This window comes from Hyperolius riggenbachi, chromosome 2 (genome assembly GCF_040937935.1).
Source record: "Hyperolius riggenbachi isolate aHypRig1 chromosome 2, aHypRig1.pri, whole genome shotgun sequence".
Classification (NCBI taxonomy): domain Eukaryota; kingdom Metazoa; phylum Chordata; class Amphibia; order Anura; family Hyperoliidae; genus Hyperolius; species Hyperolius riggenbachi.
In genome coordinates, this window is record NC_090647.1 from 402,506,942 (window position 1) to 402,530,594 (window position 23,653).

The 23,653-nt window shown below is 46.1% G+C and overlaps 1 protein-coding gene across 2 annotated transcripts in view; it reads right to left on the reverse strand.

Moving 5' to 3' along the window:
* Positions 1-23,653, reverse strand: part of LOC137546854 (ras and Rab interactor 3-like) — a 272,031-nt gene that overhangs the window by 211,467 nt on the left and 36,911 nt on the right. For both annotated transcript variants that reach the window (XM_068269792.1, XM_068269790.1), the window contains exon 2: positions 22,299-22,580. In XM_068269792.1, the coding sequence (XP_068125893.1) occupies positions 22,299-22,527 (229 nt within the window). In that variant the 5' untranslated portion in view covers positions 22,528-22,580. The remainder of the gene's footprint in view (positions 1-22,298; positions 22,581-23,653) is intronic.

The following is a 23,653-nucleotide window of genomic DNA, read 5'->3' on the forward strand; positions in this document are numbered from 1 at the left end:
TTGTAACCCACTACAAAGCGCTATCGCTAATCGCAATCGCTAGCTACTTGTATGAGTGTTTTGTAAGCGATTTCATTCGTGTTTTAGGTAGCAACTTTAAAAAGTGTAATCAATTCGCCAGCGGTTGTGTAGCGATTAGCGTTTTAAATTCTGATTGGTCCTTTCAATTAATTTTAATTTTGTTACATTGGGCAGTAACTTAAAAACGCTAGCAAAATCACTCTGTGCAGGTTTTGATGAGCGATTAGGCCAGCGTTTATATACTTTACATTGCAGAAACGCTAATCGCTAACGCTAAAAATGCTGCATGTCCTGAGTTTTGCAATTTGGTAATCGCAATCGCTCCAGTGGAATTTGGCCCATCCATTAACACTAGCTGAGCCTTTAGGGAAATCGCTAGCGGTTTGAATCACTTCCTCAGAAAATCGCTCTAGTGGGTTTGAGCCCTTAGACACACAGGATCAGCAGGAGAGTCAGGCAATTGGTATTTTTTTTTTTTACTTTCCCGGGGCTTCTTCCAGCCCCACCAGCACGAATGTGTCCCTCACTGTCCTCCTGCTGTCTCTCGTTCAGCCGCGGTGAGCCCCGATAACGGGCTCAGTCGAAGCCAGTCTGGGTCCTCTGCGCATGCAGGGACCTAATGTCATGTTATGCAGATCTGTTCATGGCCCGCGGCTTATGTGCAGTTCTGCGAGCAGTGATGCTCATCCAGATTCCAGATACCTGAACTATCCAGATATCCAAACTTTTTTTCTGGTATCCGAACTCGGATACGGATTCCAGAGAGCTGTACAAATTCGGAATGCAGTATTCCAGTGAATCCAGATACGTATTAGGTATCCGGAAATCAGTCCAGATACCTAGTTCGGGTACCCGGATACGGATAGCGTAACCACGGAGATGACGTCATTAAGCCAATCAGAGGGCTCCCAGCCGAAGCCCTAGCAACCAATCACAGAGGGGAACCCTGGCCAGCCCCTCCTGTATATAAGACGGGCGCCATGATGAGAATCTTGTCCTTGCTTGTGACTGCTCACTGACATCTCCAGTCCTCAGTGACATAGCCAAAGAGCTGTGGGCCCCTATGCAAGTTTTACAATGGCGCCCCCCAAGCACTCTATACATAGCAATTGATACGGCGCACCAAAACCTGCCAATGGCAACTGCAGTGTCTGAGGTGCAAGAAGGGGATGGGGAACAGCTTGTTAATGGTTACTATTATTCAAAGTATCTATAGAAATTATTATTATGTGCACAGGACCAATAGAGAGCTAATACTGGAGTTGAGGGCCCCGATGCGTTGGCTACCTTTGCAACCCCTATTGCTACGCCCCTGCCAGTGCTGTTGGCTAAGCAAGTGCTGTATTCTGTGCTAAACCTAGCGTTATTGCTCCTAAACACCTGTACTAAACCAGTGTAGTTAGTTGTTAGAGAGAGTACTACTACTGTGTTAGCTTCATTTACTACAGATAGTTACTGCAGTGCTGCTGTTAGAGTCAGTCAGTGTGTGACAGATAGACAGTTAGTGTGTGCTCCTGTCACTCTGTCAGTTGAAGTTCTACTAGTACTACTACAACTAGTCTACTATTACTAGTTATATATAGTTAATTTGTATTGAGTTAGCTTTCTTTAATTGCAGTGCTGTTACAGTGTGACAGATAGACAAACAGTTAGTGTGTCAGTGTATGCTACTCTGCTGTCACTCTGTTATTTGAAGTTCTACTACTGCTACTACCTACTACTGTACAGTACTACTGTTTTGAATACAGTACAAGTACCCCACTTCATTTGGACACATATAAAGTTGTACTATGTCTGCTGGCACTGGCAGCCGGGGGAGGGGTAGCATGAAAAGCAAGGGCAAGAGGAGAGGGTGCAGCATTGCCACCACCGTTGGAGTTCTGCCGCATCAGTGTCCATTCCGCCGATAGCCACTGGCCGTGGACGCACTGGGCGCCCAGCTGTTAGGGGGAGTCACACTGCAGAGGTGCAGCAACATGTAGCAGCCATTTTCCAGCAGGGTCGTTGGTGCACATTGGAGGAGAAAGACGCCGAGCCTGTGATGGAGCTGATGGTGGATGAGCAGGTCATCACCAGCTCTACACTGTAAACAAGAAGCAGATTCGGGCACCATCCGTCATTCAGCTCATTTATTAAAACAACTTGTGCAATATGAGATGTCAAATGGATATCACCTGATTCTCATGACGATACTGTGCAGGATGGGGTGGAGGTGGGTGCTCAGGGTTGCAGAAGGGTCGGCGACGGCCGTTTCGCGTCCACCAGGACGCTTGGTCACGCTGCGTGGTGGAACGCAGCGTGACCAAGCGTCCTGGTGGACGCGAAACGGCCGTCGCCGACCCTTTTGCAACCCTGAGCACCCACCTCCACCCCATCCTGCACAGTATCGTCATGAGAATCAGGTGATATCCATTTGACATCTCATATTGCACAAGTTGTTTTAATAAATGAGCTGAATGACGGATGGTGCCCGAATCTGCTTCTTGTTTACAGTGAATTCATGCAATACTTCCTTCCTACCATGTTTACGGGGCACACGTCAGTGGCTGAATTTGTATAGTGCAAGCGATTCACTGTGCGAGAAGTTTTGGCCCAGTGCCATTCTACCCACTGAACTTTCCTGGATTGTCAGGAGTGCCACACTTGCTTTCCTTGGTTCACAGTCATCACCAGCTCTACAACAGAGATCTCTACCTACCGCCAGGGTGCAGACAGAACAAATCTTCTGCTGCCAGTCTGCCACCAGCTATTACGCCACTACAATAGCTGTATTTTTTTGAAAAAAAAAAAACTTTAATTTTTTTGAGATGTCTGGACTGAAAACTTTGATGTCCCAGTTGTGCATTGGACACAATGTGGGCTTCACGACCACTGTCTGGAACCTCCTGATGTTAATTTACAACCATTTCTTTTTATTTATTTATTTTTTTTGTATTATACCTCCCCACATAAACAATTGCGGTTTTTCTTTAAAAAAACATGATGCTTCATGCATCATTTACTATAAAAGATGTTTTGGAAGCAATTTAAAGGCCACTTCTGGATTTCAATCCGGATTCTGGATTTCAATCCGGATAATGGGTTCAGATATCTGGATAGACTCGGATTTCCAAACGGTTTGAATCCAAATATCTGGATTCATTCCGATTTTTTGCTATCTGGATCCGGAACAATCCACATATCAAAAAGAGGTATCCGAGCACCACTGTCTGCGAGCACCACTGCTACCATCAGACACACGGAGCTGCTCCCCCTATGCCACCCCAGCACACCACCTACACTAGGTCGCAGCTTCTCAAATGGGAAACATGCAACACCTATCCCGAGGGTAGGCTGCTGTAGAACGAGGTCTGGAGTAGTGTTGGGCGAACAGTGTTCGCCACTGTTCGGGTTCTGCAGAACATCACCCTGTTCGGGTGATGTTCGGGTTCGGCCGAACACCTGATGGTGTTCGGCCAAACTGTTCGGCCATATGGCCGAACTAAGAGCGCATGGCCGAACGTTACCCGAACGTTCGGCTAGCGCTGTGATTGGCCGAACGGGTCACGTGTAGTGTTGGGCGAACATCTAGATCCTAGGTTCTCAACGTGTGGTACGCGTACCCCAGGGGGTACTTCTGATGGTTCCAGGGGGTACTCGGGCTTGATATACTTAACCAAGAACAACAAATTTCGAATTTTACAAATGATACATTTTATTTACACACCACCAAATTAGTGTTTTAGCTAATTAAAATGCTTGGAAATGGTTTAGAACCAATTATCATGTACTAGGATTAAAAATATATTTGTCAAGGGGTACTTGTGATAAGGTGTACTATGCTAGGGGGTACTTGGTGAGTACAGGGTATTAAAAGGGGTACATACCAATAAAATCTTGAGAAACACTGATCTAGATGTTCGGGTTCGGGCCGAACATGGCCGAACTCCGAACATAATGGAAGTCAATGGGGACCCGAACTTTCGTGCTTTGTAAAGCCTCCTTACATGCTACATACCCCAAATTTACAGGGTATGTGCACCTTGGGAGTGGGTACAAGAGGAAAAATTTTTTTTGCAAAAAGAGCTTATAGTTTTTGAGAAAATCGATTTTAAAGTTTCAAAGGGAAAACTGTCTTTTAAATGCGGGAAATGTCTGTTTTCTTTGCACAGGTAACATGCTTTTTGTCGGCATGCAGTCATAAATGTAATACATATAAGAGGTTCCAGGAAAAGGGACCGGTAACGCTAACCCAGCAGCAGCACACGTGATGGAACAAGAGGAGGGTGGCGCAGGAGGAGAAGGCCACGCTTTGAGACACAACAACCCAGGCCTTGCATGAGGACAAGAAGCGTGCGGATAGCAATTTGCATTTTGTCGCCATGCAGTCATAAATGTAATACAGATGAGAGGTTCAATAAACAGGGACCGGAAACGCTAACCCATCACAGATGTTCATTGTTCATGTTACTTGGTTGGGGTCCGGGAGTGTTGCGTAGTCGTTTCCAATCCAGGATTGATTCATTTTAATTTGAGTCAGACGGTCTGCATTTTCTGTGGAGAGGCGGATACGCCGCCGATCTGTGACGATGCCTCCGGCAGCACTGAAACAGCGTTCCGACATAACGCTGGCTGCCGGGCAAGCCAGCACCTCTATTGCGTACATTGCCAGTTTGTGCCAGGTGTCTAGCTTCGATACCCAATAGTTGAAGGGTGCAGATGGATTGTTCAACACAGCTACGCCATCTGACATGTAGTCCTTGACCATCTTCTCCAGGCGATCGGTGTTGGAGGTGGATCTGCACGCTTGCTGTTCTGTGTGCTGCTGCATGGGTGTCAGAAAATGTTCCCACTCCAAGGACACTGCCGATACCATTCCCTTTTGGGCACTAGCTGCGGCTTGTGTTGTTTGCTGCCCTCCTGGTCGTCCTGGGTTTGCGGAAGTCAGTCTGTCGGCGTACAACTGGCTAGAGGAGGGGGAGGATGTCAATCTCCTCTCTAAAGTCTCCACAAGGGCCTGCTGGTATTCTTCCATTTTGACCTGTCTGGCTCTTTCTTCAAGCAGTTTTGGAACATTGTGTTTGTACCGTGGATCCAGAAGGGTATAAACCCAGTAATTGGTGTTGTCCAGAATGCGCACAATGCGTGGGTCGCGTTCAATGCAGTCCTAGGCCGAAGAGGTCATAGCCTAGGGTCACAAAACCTGTTTATTGGGCAATTTCAATGGTGGCGAGTCTGACGTACATAAATCGCAGCAATGGCCGTTAGCAACGTCTGAATCTCACGAAATGTCTCATGCAGGTAGAAGACATATTGTTAGACTTGGGCTCCAAAGATGGGTTCCCTACATCTCTGCAAACCAGAGTTACAGGGCTCCAAATTTGGTAAAATCCCCCATAGGCTTTCATTGGGCCTCCTATTTACAGTTCCAAAATCTCACATCTTTTCAAAGGGCAATTACTCAGCAGTGGCAAATTTTCTAGCATTGTAGGGACCCTTAGGGGGAACATGACTGGTGAGTTTCGGGCCCCTAGGCCGAAGAGGTCATAGCCTAGGGTCACAAAAACCTGTTTATTGGGGCTATTTCAATGGTAGTGATGGTGACGTACATAAATCGCAGCAATGGCCGTTAGCAAAGTCTGAATCTCACGAAATGTCTCATGCAGGTAGAAGACATATTGTTAGACTTGGATTCCAAAGATGGGGTCCCTACATCTCTGCAAACCAGAGTTACAGGGGTCCAAAATTGGTAAAATCCCCCATAGGATTTCATTGGCTCCCTATTTCACTTTCCAAAATCTCACATCTTTTCAAAGGGCAATGGCTCAGCAGTACCAAATTTTCTAGCATTGTAGGGACCCTTAGGGGGATCATGACTGGTGAGTTTTGCCACTGCTGAGCCATTGCCCTTTGAAATGGTGTGAGATTTTGGAACGGTAAATAGGAGGCCCAATGAAAGCCTATGGGGGATTTTCCCAATTTTGGACCCCTGTAACTCTGGTTTGCAGAGATGTAGGGACCCCATCTTTGGAATCTAAGTCTAACAATATGTCTTCTACCTGCATGAGACATTTCGTGAGATTCAGACTTTGCTAACGGCCATGGCTGAGATTTATGTACGCCACCATCACTACCATTGAAATAGCCCAAATAAACAGGTTTTTGTGACCCTAGGCTATGACCTCTTCGGCCTAGGGGCCCGAAACTCACCAGTCATGTTCCCCCTAAGGGTCCCTACAATGCTAGAAAATTTGGTACTGCTGAGCCATTGCCCTTTGAAAAGATGTGAGATTTTGGAAAGTGAAATAGGGAGGCAATGAAATCCTATGGGGGATTTTACCAATTTTGGACCCCTGTAACTCTGGTTTGCAGAGATGTAGGGACCCCATCTTTGGAATCCAAGTCTAACAATATGTCTTCTACCTGCATGAGACATTTCGTGAGATTCAGACTTTGCTAACGGCCATTGCTGCGATTTATGTACGTCACCATCACTACCATTGAAATAGCCCCAATAAACAGGTTTTTGTGACCCTAGGCTATGACCTCTTCGGCCTAGGGGCCCGAAACTCACCAGTCATGTTCCCCCTAAGGGTCCCTACAATGCTAGAAAATTTGGTACTGCTGAGCCATTGCCCTTTGAAAAGATGTGAGATTTTGGAAAGTGAAATAGGGAGCCAATGAAATCCTATGGGGGATTTTACCAATTTTGGACCCCTGTAACTCTGGTTTGCAGAGATGTAGGGACCCCATCTTTGGAATCCAAGTCTAACAATATGTCTTCTACCTGCATGAGACATTTCGTGAGATTCAGACTTTGCTAACGGCCATTGCTGCGATTTATGTACGTCACCATCACTACCATTGAAATAGCCCCAATAAACAGGTTTTTGTGACCCTAGGCTATGACCTCTTCGGCCTAGGGGCCCGAAACTCACCAGTCATGTTCCCCCTAAGGGTCCCTACAATGCTAGAAAATTTGGTACTGCTGAGCCATTGCCCTTTGAAAAGATGTGAGATTTTGGAAAGTGAAATAGGGAGCCAATGAAATCCTATGGGGGATTTTACCAATTTTGGACCCCTGTAACTCTGGTTTGCAGAGATGTAGGGACCCCATCTTTGGAATCTAAGTCTAACAATATGTCTTCTACCTGCATGAGACATTTCGTGAGATTCAGACTTTGCTAACGGCCATGGCTGAGATTTATGTACGCCACCATCACTACCATTGAAATAGCCCAAATAAACAGGTTTTTGTGACCCTAGGCTATGACCTCTTCGGCCTAGGGGCCCGAAACTCACCAGTCATGTTCCCCCTAAGGGTCCCTACAATGCTAGAAAATTTGGTACTGCTGAGCCATTGCCCTTTGAAAAGATGTGAGATTTTGGAAAGTGAAATAGGGAGGCAATGAAATCCTATGGGGGATTTTACCAATTTTGGACCCCTGTAACTCTGGTTTGCAGAGATGTAGGGACCCCATCTTTGGAATCCAAGTCTAACAATATGTCTTCTACCTGCATGAGACATTTCGTGAGATTCAGACTTTGCTAACGGCCATTGCTGCGATTTATGTACGTCACCATCACTACCATTGAAATAGCCCCAATAAACAGGTTTTTGTGACCCTAGGCTATGACCTCTTCGGCCTAGGGGCCCGAAACTCACCAGTCATGTTCCCCCTAAGGGTCCCTACAATGCTAGAAAATTTGGTACTGCTGAGCCATTGCCCTTTGAAAAGATGTGAGATTTTGGAAAGTGAAATAGGGAGCCAATGAAATCCTATGGGGGATTTTACCAATTTTGGACCCCTGTAACTCTGGTTTGCAGAGATGTAGGGACCCCATCTTTGGAATCCAAGTCTAACAATATGTCTTCTACCTGCATGAGACATTTCGTGAGATTCAGACTTTGCTAACGGCCATTGCTGCGATTTATGTACGTCACCATCACTACCATTGAAATAGCCCCAATAAACAGGTTTTTGTGACCCTAGGCTATGACCTCTTCGGCCTAGGGGCCCGAAACTCACCAGTCATGTTCCCCCTAAGGGTCCCTACAATGCTAGAAAATTTGGTACTGCTGAGCCATTGCCCTTTGAAAAGATGTGAGATTTTGGAAAGTGAAATAGGGAGCCAATGAAATCCTATGGGGGATTTTACCAATTTTGGACCCCTGTAACTCTGGTTTGCAGAGATGTAGGGACCCCATCTTTGGAATCCAAGTCTAACAATATGTCTTCTACCTGCATGAGACATTTCGTGAGATTCAGACTTTGCTAACGGCCATTGCTGCGATTTATGTACGTCACCATCACTACCATTGATATAGCCCCAATAAACAGGTTTTTGTGACCCTAGGCTATGACCTCTTCGGCCTAGGGGCCCGAAACTCACCAGTCATGTTCCCCCTAAGGGTCCCTACAATGCTAGAAAATTTGGTACTGCTGAGCCATTGCCCTTTGAAAAGATGTGAGATTTTGAAAAGTGAAATAGGGAGCCAATGAAATCCTATGGGGGATTTTACCAATTTTGGACCCCTGTAACTCTGGTTTGCAGAGATGTAGGGACCCCATCTTTGGAATCCAAGTCTAACAATATGTCTTCTACCTGCATGAGACATTTCGTGAGATTCAGACTTTGCTAACGGCCATTGCTGCGATTTATGTACGTCACCATCACTACCATTGAAATAGCCCCAATAAACAGGTTTTTGTGACCCTAGGCTATGACCTCTTCGGCCTAGGGGCCCGAAACTCACCAGTCATGTTCCCCCTAAGGGTCCCTACAATGCTAGAAAATTTGGTACTGCTGAGCCATTGCCCTTTGAAAAGATGTGAGATTTTGGAAAGTGAAATAGGGAGCCAATGAAATCCTATGGGGGATTTTACCAATTTTGGACCCCTGTAACTCTGGTTTGCAGAGATGTAGGGACCCCATCTTTGGAATCCAAGTCTAACAATATGTCTTCTACCTGCATGAGACATTTCGTGAGATTCAGACTTTGCTAACGGCCATTGCTGCGATTTATGTACGTCACCATCACTACCATTGAAATAGCCCCAATAAACAGGTTTTTGTGACCCTAGGCTATGACCTCTTTGGCCTAGGGGCCCGAAACTCACCAGTCATGTTCCCCCTAAGGGTCCCTACAATGCTAGAAAATTTGCCACTGCTGAGTAATTGCCCTTTGAAAAGATGTGAGATTTTGGAACTGTAAATAGGAGGCCCAATGAAAGCCTATGGGGGATTTTACCAAATTTGAAGCCCTGTAACTCTGGTTTGCAGAGATGTAGGGAACCCATCTTTGGAGCCCAAGTCTAACAATATGTCTTCTACCTGCATGAGACATTTCGTGAGATTCAGACGTTGCTAACGGCCATTGCTGCGATTTATGTACGTCAGACTCGCCACCATTGAAATTGCCCAATAAACAGGTTTTGTGACCCTAGGCTATGACCTCTTCGGCCTAGGACTGCATTGAACGCGACCCACGCATTGTGCGCATTCTGGACAACACCAATTACTGGGTTTATACCCTTCTGGATCCACGGTACAAACACAATGTTCCAAAACTGCTTGAAGAAAGAGCCAGACAGGTCAAAATGGAAGAATACCAGCAGGCCCTTGTGGAGACTTTAGAGAGGAGATTGACATCCTCCCCCTCCTCTAGCCAGTTGTACGCCGACAGACTGACTTCCGCAAACCCAGGACGACCAGGAGGGCAGCAAACAACACAAGCCACAGCTAGTGCCCAAAAGGGAATGGTATCGGCAGTGTCCTTGGAGTGGGAAAATTTTCTGACACCCATGCAGCAGCACACAGAACAGCAAGCGTGCAGATCCACCTCCAACACCGATCGCCTGGAGAAGATGGTCAAGGACTACATGTCAGATGGCGTAGCTGTGTTGAACAATCCATCTGCACCCTTCAACTATTGGGTATCGAAGCTAGACACCTGGCACAAACTGGCAATGTACGCAATAGAGGTGCTGGCTTGCCCGGCAGCCAGCGTTATGTCGGAACGCTGTTTCAGTGCTGCCGGAGGCATCGTCACAGATCGGCGGCGTATCCGCCTCTCCACAGAAAATGCAGACCGTCTGACTCAAATTAAAATGAATCAATCCTGGATTGGAAACGACTACGCAACACTCCCGGACCCCAACCAAGTAGCATGAACAATGAACATCTGTGATGGGTTAGCGTTTCCGGTCCCTGTTTATTGAACCTCTCATCTGTATTACATTTATGACTGCATGGCGACAAAATGCAAATTGCTATCCGCACGCTTCTTGTCCTCATGCAAGGCCTGGGTTGTTGTGTCTCAAAGCGTGGCCTTCTGCTCCTGCGCCACCCTCCTCTTGTTCCATCACGTGTGCTGCTGCTGGGTTAGCGTTACCGGTCCCTTTTCCTGGAACCTCTTATATGTATTACATTTATGACTGCATGCCGACAAAAAGCATGTTACCTGTGCAAAGAAAACAGACATTTCCCGCATTTAAAAGACAGTTTTCCCTTTGAAACTTTAAAATCGATTTTCTCAAAAACTATAAGCTCTTTTTGCTAAATTTTTTTTCCCTCTTGTACCCACTCCCAAGGTGCACATACCCTGTAAATTTGGGGTATGTAGCATGTAAGGAGGCTTTACAAAGCACAAAAGTTCGGGTCCCCATTGACTTCCATTATGTTCGGAGTTCGGGTCGAACACCCGAACATCGCGGCCATGTTCGGCCTGTTCGGCCCGAACCCGAACATCTAGATGTTCGCCCAACACTGGTCTGGAGCCATGCCCAACAAATTGAAGGCTCTGCTCACATGTCCTCTGCGGGGCATCGGAAGAGGGGCTGTCGGGCAGGTGCCCAGGTGAGACTCAAGAGAACAGGGTCTGAGGTCATGCATCCTCTCAGTATTCCTGGCGAACGTCCGCTCCCTCCCTAACAAGCTCGACGAACTCCATCTCCTCGGTGAAAAGAGGGAGCTCAGCAGCAACACCCCAGTAATTTGCTTCATGGAAATGTGGCTGCATGATGACATTCGGGACAATGACCTTCACCTTCATGGCTTAAGTCTTATCCAGGCCGACCGTAACACTGTCCTTTTGGGTAAAAAGAAGGGCGGCGGAATATGCTTTTACATCTGCCATTCTTGGTGCCCTAACACATCACTACTAGCCAGGAAGTGCTCCCCCGAGCTGGAACTTGTAAATGTGAACTGCAGACCGAGATACTCGCTCACGCAGTTCTCCTCCTACGCCTTTGTAGGAGTCCACCTGACGCCGAAGTTAGTCATGTCCTGCGCGACCTGAGTGACACCATCACACAATGGGAGTTGTCCAATACTGACTCGCTGTTTATTGTAATGGGTGACTTTAACCCCCTTGTCGGTAATCCCGAGCTCGGGCTGAGATTCACTTACCCAGAGCAGTAAGCCCGAGCTCAGCTCAGCTCGGGCTGGCCCAAAACCGCTGTGGGCCGGCATTTCCTGGGTCCCGCGAGCGAGCGATGCTTCCAGCGGGACCCAGGCATCTCCCACCGGCTGCCGGGATCCCCTTAGTTTCATTCCCGGTGGCCAATCGGGATGGAGTTTGCGGCGGTGCGTCGTGACGTCAAGCGGCGTGACGTCATTGGAGGGTGGGTAAAAAATTAAAGAGGACCCAACGCCCTGTCTGATCGCCCATCTGTGTGTGTGTATATATATATATATATATATATATATATATATGTATATATATATATATATATATATATATATATATATATATATATATATATACATACAGTGGTGTGAAAAACTATTTGCCCCCTTCCTGATTTCTTATTCTTTTGCATGTTTGTCACACTTAAATGTTTCTGCTCATCAAAAACTGTTAACTATTAGTCAAAGATAACATAATTGAACACACAATGCAGTTGTAAATGATGGTTTTTATTATTTAGTGAGAAAAATAACTCAAAACCTATATGGCCCTGTGTGAAAAAGAAATTGCCCCCTGAACCTAAAGACTGGTTGGGCCACCCTTAGCAGCAATAACTGCAATCAAGCGTTTGCGATAACTTGCAACGAGTCTTTTACAGCGCTCTGGAGGAATTTTGGCTCACTCATCTTTGCAGAATTGTTGTAATTCAGCTTTATTTGAGGGTTTTCTAGCATGAACCGCCTTTTTAAGGTCATGCCACAACATCTCAATAGGATTCAGGTCAGGACTTTGACTAGGCCACTCCAAAGTCTTCATTTTGTTTTTCTTCAGCCATTCAGAGGTGGATTTGCTGGTGTGTTTTGGGTCATTGTCCTGCTGCAGCACCCAAGATCGCTTCAGCTTGAGTTGACAAACAGATGGCCGGACATTCTCCTTCAGGATTTTTTGGTAGACAGTAGAATTCATGGTTCCATCTGTCACAGCAAGCCTTCCAAGTCCTGAAGCAGCAAAACAACCCCAGACCATCACACTACCACCACCATATTTTACTGTTGGTATGATGTTCTTTTGCTGAAATGCTGTGTATAGTGTATAATGCTGTGTATATATATATATATATATATATATATATATATATATATATATATATATATATATATATATATATATATATATATATATATATATATATATACAGTGGTGTGAAAACCTAATTGCCCCCTTCCTGATTTTTTATTCTTTTGCATGTTTGTCACACTTAAATGTTTCTGCTCATCAAAAACCGTTAACTATTAGTCAAAGATAACATAATTGAGCACAAAATGCAGTTTTAAATTATGGTTTTTATTATTTAGTGAGAAAAAAAAACTCCAAATCTACATGGCCCTGTGTGAAAAAGTGATTGCCCCCCCTTGTTAAAAAATAACCTAAAGGTGGTTTATTACACCTGAGTTCAATTTCTGTAGTCACCCCCAGGCCTGATTACTGCCACGCCTGTTTCAATCAAGAAATCACTTAAATAGGAGCTATCTGACACAGAGAAGTAGACCAAAAGCACCTCAAAAGCTAGACATCATGCCAAGATCCAAAGAAATTCAGGAACAAATGAGAACAAAAGTACTGTAATTGAAATCTATCAGTCTGGTAAAGGTTATAAAGCCATTTCTAAAGCTTTGGGACTCCAGCGAACCACAGTGAGAGCCATTATCCACAAATGGCAAACACATGGAACAGTGATGAACCTTCCCAGGAGTGGCCGGCCGACCAAAATTACCCCAAGAGCGCAGAGAAAACTCATCCGAGAGGCCACAAAAGAACCCAGGACAACAGCTAAAGAACTGCAGGCATCACTTGCCTCAATTAAGGTCAGTGTTCACGACTCCACCATAAGAAAGAGACTGGGCAAAAACGGCCTGCATGGAAGATATCCAAGGCGCAAACCACTTTTAAGCAAAAAGAACATTAAGGCTCGTCTCAATTTTGCTAAAAAAACATCTCAATGATTGCCAAGACTTTTGGGAAAATACCTTGTGGACCGACAAGACAAAAGTTGAACTTTTTGGAAGGTGCGTGTCCCATTACATCTGGCGTAGAAGTAACACAGCATTTCAGCAGAAGTACATCATACCAACAGTAAAATATGGTGGTGGTAGTGTGATGGTCTGGGGTTGTTTTGCTGCTTCAGGACCTGGAAGGCATGCTGTGATAGATGGAACCATGAATTCTACTGTCTGCCAAAAAATCCTGAAGGAGAATGTCCGGCCATCTGTTCGTCAACTCAAGCTGAAGCGATTTTGGGTGCTGCAGCAGGACAATGACCCAAAACACACCAGCAAATCCACCTCTGAATGGCTGAAGAAAAACAAAATGAAGACTTTGGAGTGGCCTAGTCAAAGTCCTGACCTGAATCCTATTGAGATGTTGTGGCATGACCTTAAAAAGGCAGTTCATGCTAGAAAACCCTCAAATAAAGCCGAATTACAACAATTCTGCAAAGATGAGTGGGCCAAAATTCCTCCAGAGCACTGTAAAAGACTCGTTGCAAGTTATCGCAAACGCTTGATTGCAGTTATTGCTGCTAAGGGTGGTCCAACCAGTTATTAGGTTCAGGGGGCAATTTCTTTTTCACACAGGGCCATGTAGGTTTTGAGGTTTTTTTCTCACTAAATAATAAAAAACATCATTTAAAACTGCATTTTGTGTTCAATTATGTTATCTCTGACTAATAGTTAACGGTTTTTGATGAGCAGAAACATTTAAGTGTGACAAACATGCAAAAGAGGAAGGGGGCAAATAGTTTTTCACACCACTGTATATATACACAGTGGGATGCGAAAGTTTGGGCAACCTTGTTAATCGTCATGATTTTCCTGTATAAATCATCGGTTGTTACAATAAAAAATGTTAGTTAAATATATCATATAGGAGACACACACAGTGATATTTGAGAAGTGAAATGAAGTTTATTGGATTTACAGAAAGTGTGCAATAATTGTTTAAGCAAAATTAGTCAGGTGCATAAATGTGTCATTATATTGATTCCAAAACCTTTACAACTAATTATTGGAACTTATTGGATTGGTAAGCTCAGTGACCCCTGACCTACATACACAGGTGAATCCAATTTTTAATTTTCTCTGAAGAAAAGCAACATGGGGGTCTCAAAACAACTCTCAAATGAACTAAAGACAAAGATTGTTCACCATAGTGGTTTAGGGGAATGATACAGAAAGTTGTCTCAGAGATTTCAGCTGTCTGTTTAACAGTTAGGAACATATTGAGGAAATGGAAGACCACAGGCTTAGTTCAAGTTAAGGTTTGAAGTGGCAGACCAAGAAAAATCTCAGATAGACAGAAGCCACAAATGGTGAGAACAGTCAGAGTCAACCCACAGACCAGCTGCAAAGACCTACAACATCTTGCTGAAGATGGAGTCACTGTGCATCGTTCAACCATTCGGCGCACTTTACACAAGGAGATGCTGTATGCGAGAATGATGCAGAGGAAGCCTTTTCTCCGCCCACAGCACTAACAGAGCCACTTGAGGTATGCTAAAGCACATTTGGACAAGCGAGCTTCATTTTGGAATAAGGTGCTGGAGACTGATGAAACTAAAATTGAGTTATTTGGGCATAACATGGAGGAAAAAGAAAACACCTGCTACCTACAGTAAAATATGGTGGTGGTTTCATCATACTGTGGGGCTGTGTGGCCAGTGCAGTGACTGTGAATCTTGACAAAGTTGAGGGATGCATGGATCCCACTCAGTATCAGCAGATTCTGGAGACCAATGTCCAGGAACCAGTGACAAAGCTGAAGCTGCGCTGGGGCTGGATCTTTCAACAAGACAACCCTAAACACTGCTCAAAATCCACTAAGGCATTCATGCAGAGGAACAAGTATAACGTTCTGGAATGGCCATCTCAGTCCCCAGCCCTGAATATAATTGAAAATCTTTGGTGTGACTTAAACAGAGCTGTCCATGCTTGGAAGCCATCAAATCTGAATGAGCTAGAGATGTTTTGTAAAGAGGAATGGTCCAAAACACCTTTAACCAGAATCCAGACTCTCATTGGAACCTACAGGAAGCGTTTAGAGGCTGTAATTTCTGCAAAAGGAGGATCTACGAAATATTGATATCATTTCTTTTTGTTTTGTTTAAACAATTATTGCACACTTTCTGTAAATCCAATAAACTTAATTTCACTTCTCAAATATCACTGTGTGTGTCTCCTATATGATATATTTCACTGACATTTTTTATCGTAACAACCAACAATTTATAAAGAAAAATAATGATGATTAACAAGGTTGCCCAAACTTTCACATCCCACTGTACATATATATGTATATACATGTATATCGTCTGTCTGGATTTGACGTCTGTCTAGATTTTGACTACTCTCTGCCTGCCGCCTGCGCCGACCGCCTGCACCACAAACTATAAGCCCCCACCCCAACATGCAACACACAGCACTGTGCTAGCCGAGGACATCAGTAACTTTTGCTGCAGGTTTGAGGTTGAGGCGGCACTGAGGGATCCAGCAACAGCATCTATGCATCTCATAGACATAGAAACTGATGACTCTGGTTAGACCTGTACCAACCACCTCCATCTGGGATGTCCTCTTCCACCTGTCAAGATTGAACACCAGGAAAGCCTCTGGTCCTGATGGCGTGTCACCAGCCTGCCCGAAAACCTGCCCATGGCAGCTGGTTCCTATCCTCACCTCCAACTAAGCCAAATTCAGGCCCTAACATCCAACATCATGAAAACCTTTGAATGAGTGGTCTTGTCCCACATCAAGCTCTTTACCTCCCCCCTACAGGATCCATTCCAGTTTGCGTACAGAGCAAATAGGTCCACCGACGATGCCGTCAACATCTGCCTTGAGCTCACAAATGACCACCTGGACAAACCAAACACATATGTCAGGATCACTCTACTGGACTTCAGCTCAGCCTTTAACACCATCTGCCCCTGCATACTGCAGAACAATCTCACAGCACTAAATGTCCATCCCACCCTTTGACAGTGGATCACAGACTTCCTGACCAACAGGTCTCAAGTCGTTAAGCTAGGGGATGTCACCTCTCAAGCAAGGGTAACTAACACGGGCCTCCACAAGGCTGCGTCCTGTCGCCGATCCTGTTCTCCCTCTACATGAGGGAGAACAGGAGGGAGATTGCAGATCCACGGCAAACTCTGTCAAGGTCATCAAATTCGCAGACGACACCACCATCGTTGGCTTGGTAACAAGCAATGATGAACAGGCCTACCGTCAGGAGGTTGACAGAATTTGCCAGTGGTGTAAAGAGAACAGGCTTGGTCCGCAATACAGGCAAAACCGTAGAGCTGATAGTAGACTTTCAGGAAGTGTGCCCCCAGCCCTCCACCAATCTACATAGATGGCACCGAGGTGCATAGCATGGCCAGTGTTCGCCTCCTGAGCACCACCATCTCCAGGGACCTGAGCTGGAAGGCAAACTCCACCTCGACCCAGAGAAAAGCCCAACAAAGGCTTTTCATCCTCCGCCAACTGAATAAGTTTGGCATGGGCCAAGATCTGCTGATGAGCTTCTACTCCCCCACCATTGGGTCTGTTCTCTGCTCTTCCATCTTAGTCTGGTACGCTGGCTCTTCCACCAGGGATAAATACAAACTTCAAAGGGTCATTGGATTGGCGGAGAGAATCATTGGTAGACCTCTTCCCTCACGCGACCTCAACCACTACTCCAGACTACGCTCCAAAACACTGAGGATTGTTTGTGACCCCTCACGCCCTGGACAACACTTCTTCCGTTGACTCTGTTCAGGCCATAGGTTTCGGACCATTTACACCAGAGCTTCTAGGCAGAGCCGGATTAAGGCTAAATGGGGCCCTAAGCAATGTAACTGATATGGGCCCCCCATCATGTTGTAATAGAATCAGAAGATGCAGTTGCACAGCAACATCCCGCACACACCAGGGCAGCCGAGCTACTGGTTGCTATGGGCAACAGCCCGCTTTCCTCTGTGGGTGCACAATGTAGGGAATAGCAGTGGCAAAATGCAGAGGGAGAGATGAATGGCTGGGACATTTGCACTTAGGGGCTGAGGCACCCCTGTGAAGAGGGCGCCAGATATCACAGCAGCAGCACTTTCCCCCTGCATCTCCAGCCTGGCAATAGCAGAAAGCTCTGGACACCGCTGTTCCCCAGACAGAATTACATAACCACCCTGACCACCGAACAACCGATTTCCTCCCAAACTAGACAGCCACCATGCAGCCTCCATACCAGTGAATACTATAGTCCAGCAGAGAAGGCAGTTGCAGCGGGGGAGAATGACAGCACCAGATGACTCACACTTACCTTTTGCGATCCAAGCAATAGAGGTCCCGTCATCAGGAGCCCATCTGTCTCCTCTAGAGTGCCGCCGCTCTGTTAAAACTACTATTACTACTTCCTATTTCAGTCTGATCTGAGAATCAGGAAGTGCAGAGCGAGCGGCTGCACTGTAGAAGAAACAGATGGGTTTCAGATGACGGGATCTCTATCGCTTGGATCATGGATAAGTGAGTGAGCGTTTGCCTTCTGTTGCTATCATTCTTGCTGCAGCTGTGGTTCTCTGTGGGAAGGGAGGCAGGAGTGGGCAGCGGCAGAGCGCACAGTAGCAGAAGGGGGACCTAGGAGGAGAGCCTGGCTCTGAAGACAATCAGCAGCGCACGGCATCATTTGACAAGACAAGACAAATAAAATTTATATCGCGCTTTTCTCCTGACATACTCAAAGCGCCAGAGCTGTAGCCACTAGGATGCGCCTTATAGGCAGTAGCAGTGTTAGAGAGACTTGCCTAAGGTCTCCTACTGAATAGGTGCTGGCTTACTGAACAGGCAGAGCCGAGATTCGAACCCTGGTCTCCTGTGTCAGAGGCAGAGCCCTTAAAGGGACTCCGAGCAGTGCCTGTGGGTATGCCTTTAAGCATACCCACAACTAATTAATTACATCCTCACACCTACCAGCATGATGTTTGTAATTATATCCCCCTGGGTTCCTTATATTTCATTGCATTGTGCCCTATGCCTTTTAGTTTTCGCTATTTTCTCGATCGAAATTGCCGTGGCCGCGATTTCGATTGCAAAAATAGCGAAAACTAAAAGGCATAGGGCGGCGTATTATATATTATTGGAAAGAGGAGAAAGAGAGCTTTAACCACTTGCCGACCGCACACTCATACCGTGCGGCGGCAAAGTGGTAGCTGGAGGACCAGCGACGCAGATCTGCGTCACCAGGTGCCTCCCTAATTAATCACGGAGCGGGTCTCCGTGAATAGTCTGCGAGCCGCTGATCGCGGCTCGCAGACTAAATGTAAACGCAGGAGACATTTGTCTCCTTTGTTTACAATGTACGGCGCTGCTGCCAATCAGCGGCCGGGGATCGCCGCCATGTGACAGCGGACATCCTGTCACAGGCTGCACAGGACGGATAGCGTCCTGTGCAGCCCCGATCACCGGAGGGACAGGTAGGAGAGGGAGGGGGGGGAATGTCGCCGCGGAGGGGGGCTTTGAGGTGCCCCCCCGCAACATGCCACCAGCAGGAGCGATCAGACCCCCCCTGCACATCATCCCCATAGGGGGAAAAAAGGGGGGCGATCTGATCGCTCTGCATGCCAGCTGATCTGTGCTGGGGGCTGCAGAGCCCACCCAGCACAGATCACAAAAATCAGCGCTGGTCCTTAAGGGGGGGTAAAGGGTGGGTCCTCAAGTGGTTAAAATGTTATGCATCTTCCCATAGTTACTGCACTGCTCAGAGTCCCTTTAACCAGCCACCGCTGACAGGATGGCGAGGGCTGGTTTATGTGCTGATGGGGCCCCTTTGACTCTGAATGGGGGGCCCCAAGCGACTGCTTTTGTTGCCTGGTCGGTAATCCTGCCCTGCTTCTAGGCATAGGAACTCCTTTTTCACCTCTGCTGTCAAGCTCCTGAACTTCCTTCAGCCCATTCCACCCCCAGCTCCCACCCCCTTCACTTTACACCGCACCTAAAGCCGCAGCTGTTGGATCGACTGATCTATCCAAAACAACACTGCATTTGGGACAGGGCTTGCTCTATTCAAGTTCAAATTGCACTTCTGTTTTAATTATCAACCTGCACGACTGTTATAATTATTACTTGCACTCCTGTTGGCTTGTTTGATCTACCCAGCGTAACAATGAGTACAGAACTGTAACCATTTATTTAATTAAACTTGCACTCCTGTTCTAATTATTTGAATCTGTGTCACTCCTGTGTTTGTTTGTTCTGTTATCAATACTTCCTATCATCTTCCTGAGCTATTGTACGTGCCAAACCCAATTCCAAGTATAACCCATTCGTGCTTGGCGAATAAAGTATGAAGTATTTCTGATCCTGATTTTATGTACTAGTCTGTTTTATGTACCATACTAAAGTGTATGCTGTATATGCATGATTATCTTATGTAGTCTCTCTGCTCTGCGGACAGTCGGTGTAGCCTGCTTAGCTGTTCAGTGCTTCATGGTGTTGTGATGAGTGCCGCAAATGGCACCGCTCAAATCAGCACTCAGACTACCCCTTCAGTTTAACTCTTTCCTATCTTCTTGCTCTGTAATGTAATGTCTAGATATGCTGTTTTATGTACCATACCATAGTTGTATGCTTTCTATGTATAATTGTCTAATGTATCATAGTAAAGTTCTATGCTTATGTTGTACCATCTCTGACCCTGTAGTGTGAAAACCAATTCCGGGTACAACCCCCTGTGGTGTTGTACTTGGCAATCAATAAATTGTGATTCTGACCTACATATGTCAGGACCTTGATGTTTTCGTTAACCATGCTGGTTCCATCTATAGCTTTATTTTCTAGAATTCATTTTATTAGAGGCTCTGCACATGGGAGAGGGCAGAGCTGACAGCCTTGCCTTAGAGCTGCATTTTCACGCAACGGATCTGGACCCTGATACACGTAGGGGTAGTGGCAGGCAATGGGAAAAAGGATTTCCCTCTACACAGGCAAATTTTGACACAGAAACTGACTCGTTTCTGTGTCACAGCCTGGGAGGATGGGAGAGGGGGCCGCCATGCTGGAGGGTGATAGCATGCAGGAAGGGGGTGGCAGCAGGGAGGGGGAACGTCCCCCCTCCCTCACCTGGTTCCCCCGTCCCCGCTACCCCTCCAGCTAGTTTTGCAAAACTTGTTACAATGTATAGCAGGGAGCTTACCTACTCCTTTGGTTTACGATACGGTTCTTTTTAATAAATCAATTTGGATGAATCGATTCGAGCCAAACTTCCCATCACTAGGAGCCACTGCCTGCAATTCCGCCCTCTAAAGTATAGAGGGCAGCATTGCAGGCAGTGAGGTGTAGTGATGGGAAGTTTGGCTCTTTTCAATGAATTGATTCATTCGAATCGATTCATTAAAAAGAACCGGATCATGAACGGAAGGAGTAGGTAAGCTCCCTGCTCCCTGCTATACATTGTAACAAGTGTTGCGGAAACTAGCTGAAGGGGTAGTGGGACGGGAGACCCAGGTGAGGGGGGGCGTCCCCCCTCCCCACTGACCTGCCTGCTATACCCCTCCAGCATGGCGGCTGCCTCTCCCCCATGGCTGGGCATACGTTTCCACGGACTAAAAAACCTATGCTGCATTTATCGTATCGCTATTATTAGTGAGAAAGGTCTAGAATGGCTACTTTCTTCTTGGCTTTCTCCCTCTTTTTAAATGATTGACACATGCTCTATTTGTGTCTTTAGAAAAGGTACATTAACCTGCATCTACATTCAATAATCCAAGGAGCGAAGGGTATAGTCAGAGGTAAAGCTAAAAATCAGTGGGCCCCAGAGCAAGTTTAGCATTGGGGCCCCCCAAGCATGCTATAGATAATTGTAATAATTTGTTGGTTGCTATGGGCAATAGCACTACACCTTAGTTCGGCACCATATCACAGGAAGTGCGATAACTCGACTCTCATCACAGCAACCACATAGGAGATAGAACTTCTTAGACGTCGTCAAAGTTTCAGGAGTTTATTCAGTAAACAGATATACAGATGCTTATCTCTACATGCTCGTTACACCTCAGCGAAGCAATTGGTCTGTAGTAAGTCCTCTTTGCGTTACAGGCTCTTGATCCATTCCTTTTAAATGGCAATCAGGCTTTCTCTTATGCTACATCTATACTACGTTGCACTTAGGCCTGTATACAGCATACAGTTAGATAAGATGACAAGACATTACAAAAAGAGTAGAAAGTGGAAGTCATCAGCCAGAAGTCAGAAGCAGCAGTAGCACCCCCTCCCCCCCCCCCCCCCCCCCCCCGGGAGCTCGTTAGCTCTTCTTATACTAACTCTAAAGGTCGTCCTTACTGAGCCTGCGAGAAGCGCCGCTGTCAGTCATGGCCACGTTGTCTGCGGCATACTGCGCATGCCGCAAACAACGTGGCCATGTTTGACAGCGGCGCTTCACGCAGGCGCAGTAAGGATGACCTCGAGGTCAGCCTGAACAGCGTGCGGGGAGCCCGGGACGGCAGCGGAGAGCGGAGCGATCAGTGTAGGACAGTCGGCTGCAAGAAGCTGGAGAAAGCCCCAGGTGAGTAAAGCTGATTTTTCATGTTTTAGCCTGATGTTTCCTTTAAGTGCTGGATGCTGAGTGCCAGCACCAAAAAAATCTGCTTCAAAAGGTAGGCTGTCAGCTGAGTGACATGTCACACTGCAGCAGAGGGATTTAGCATATCTGCATATAGTGGTCTATAAATCAGATCCATTGGCTTCAGTTTGACATTTTCTTCAAAGGTTTTGCACACATCCACTCTCAAATGCACTACCACTTCAACAAGAGCATCACCCACATGAATTCAAATGCACATTACATATGTTTTAGTTACCTTGCAGAGCAGGTTGAAAACTTATTTTTCCAGGGGCTTCTTTAGACATCCATGATACAGTGTTTTCTTCCTCTGACTCTTGACTATGTGGAGTATGCGTAAGCCATTTATCTCCATGTTCATGCAGATACAGTGGATTGATAATACATAGGGCCCCATTCTCAGATGTTACCTGTATTAAACAGAAAGCTTTCCTTGGACTGTTGTCCTGTGTCATTTCCAGCTTCATTCTCTAAAATAATGAGTCCTGTAGAAAATGCCTTCATGAAGGCTTTCCAGTTCCTGAAATAAAATGAGGTGAAGTTTTTAATATCCATCAATACCACATGTGGCAAAATCTATAATATTTCTATGCTATGTGTTGTACAGATTAATGGGATTTTTTGTAATGTATGATTTTTATTTTGTATTCTGTTTTGATGCCAGCTAATGTAATTAAGATCCTCTATTGTTGCTGCTCCAGATAGCTGGAGGTGCCACATGCTGAGTGTCTATGGACTTGCTGGAAACTTCTGTACCTTAAGATAAGACCTATTGTGATCTAGGCTTTGCTGGAAGCTTCTGTGTTGTGCCTTTAATGCTGGGAATACAGAGGTCGATATTGCAGCTCGATTCCGCTCCCAATCGTTTTCCGCGCTTGATTCTGCAGGCTATTCTCTTATCTTCCATTTGTTTTTCTTATCTTTTCCCATCGTCATCCATGCAGAGGGGTCCCGATAGTGAGATGAGGGGGCACCTCACTGTGAAGGTGTAAGTGAAGGGCAGAGCAAGCTGCAGGCATCCAAGATGCCCGGCGTATGGAAAAAAAGAGAGAGCGGCACTGTGCCCAGAAAAACACGCCTCTTTCCCGCCCTTGTATCCTATTACCATATCTTCTCTGCCTCTAAGATCTCGCTCCTGAGGACCGCAGTGAAGCAGCGTAGGCACGCATGTGGGAGATCTGAGAGGCAGAGAAGGAGGTAATAGTATACAAGGGCGGGCCAGACGGGTGAAAGAGATGTGTTTGTGCTACTGCACTGATAGTCTTGGAGACAGGGATAGCTAACCAATCCAAGCAGGCTTTGTATACAAGCCAATGGCTGGTAAGATACATTTCTTTTTATTGGTTGGTTTTTGTATACTGGGTACCACATACAGTACAGTACCAGTATCTGTACCTGTTTATACAGTACTAGTAAAAAGGCCGGACCATTAAAAAACGGGTTCTAGGTCCCAGCTGCTAAACCACCCCCCCGCAATGCGCGCACATACGCGTCCTGCTTGCTCGTTCCCCACCACTGTCTGAAGTATATGCACACATGGAGCTGCATGCTTGGCAGTTGGAAAAAGCCGTTATTTCCTACAATGCAATGAAA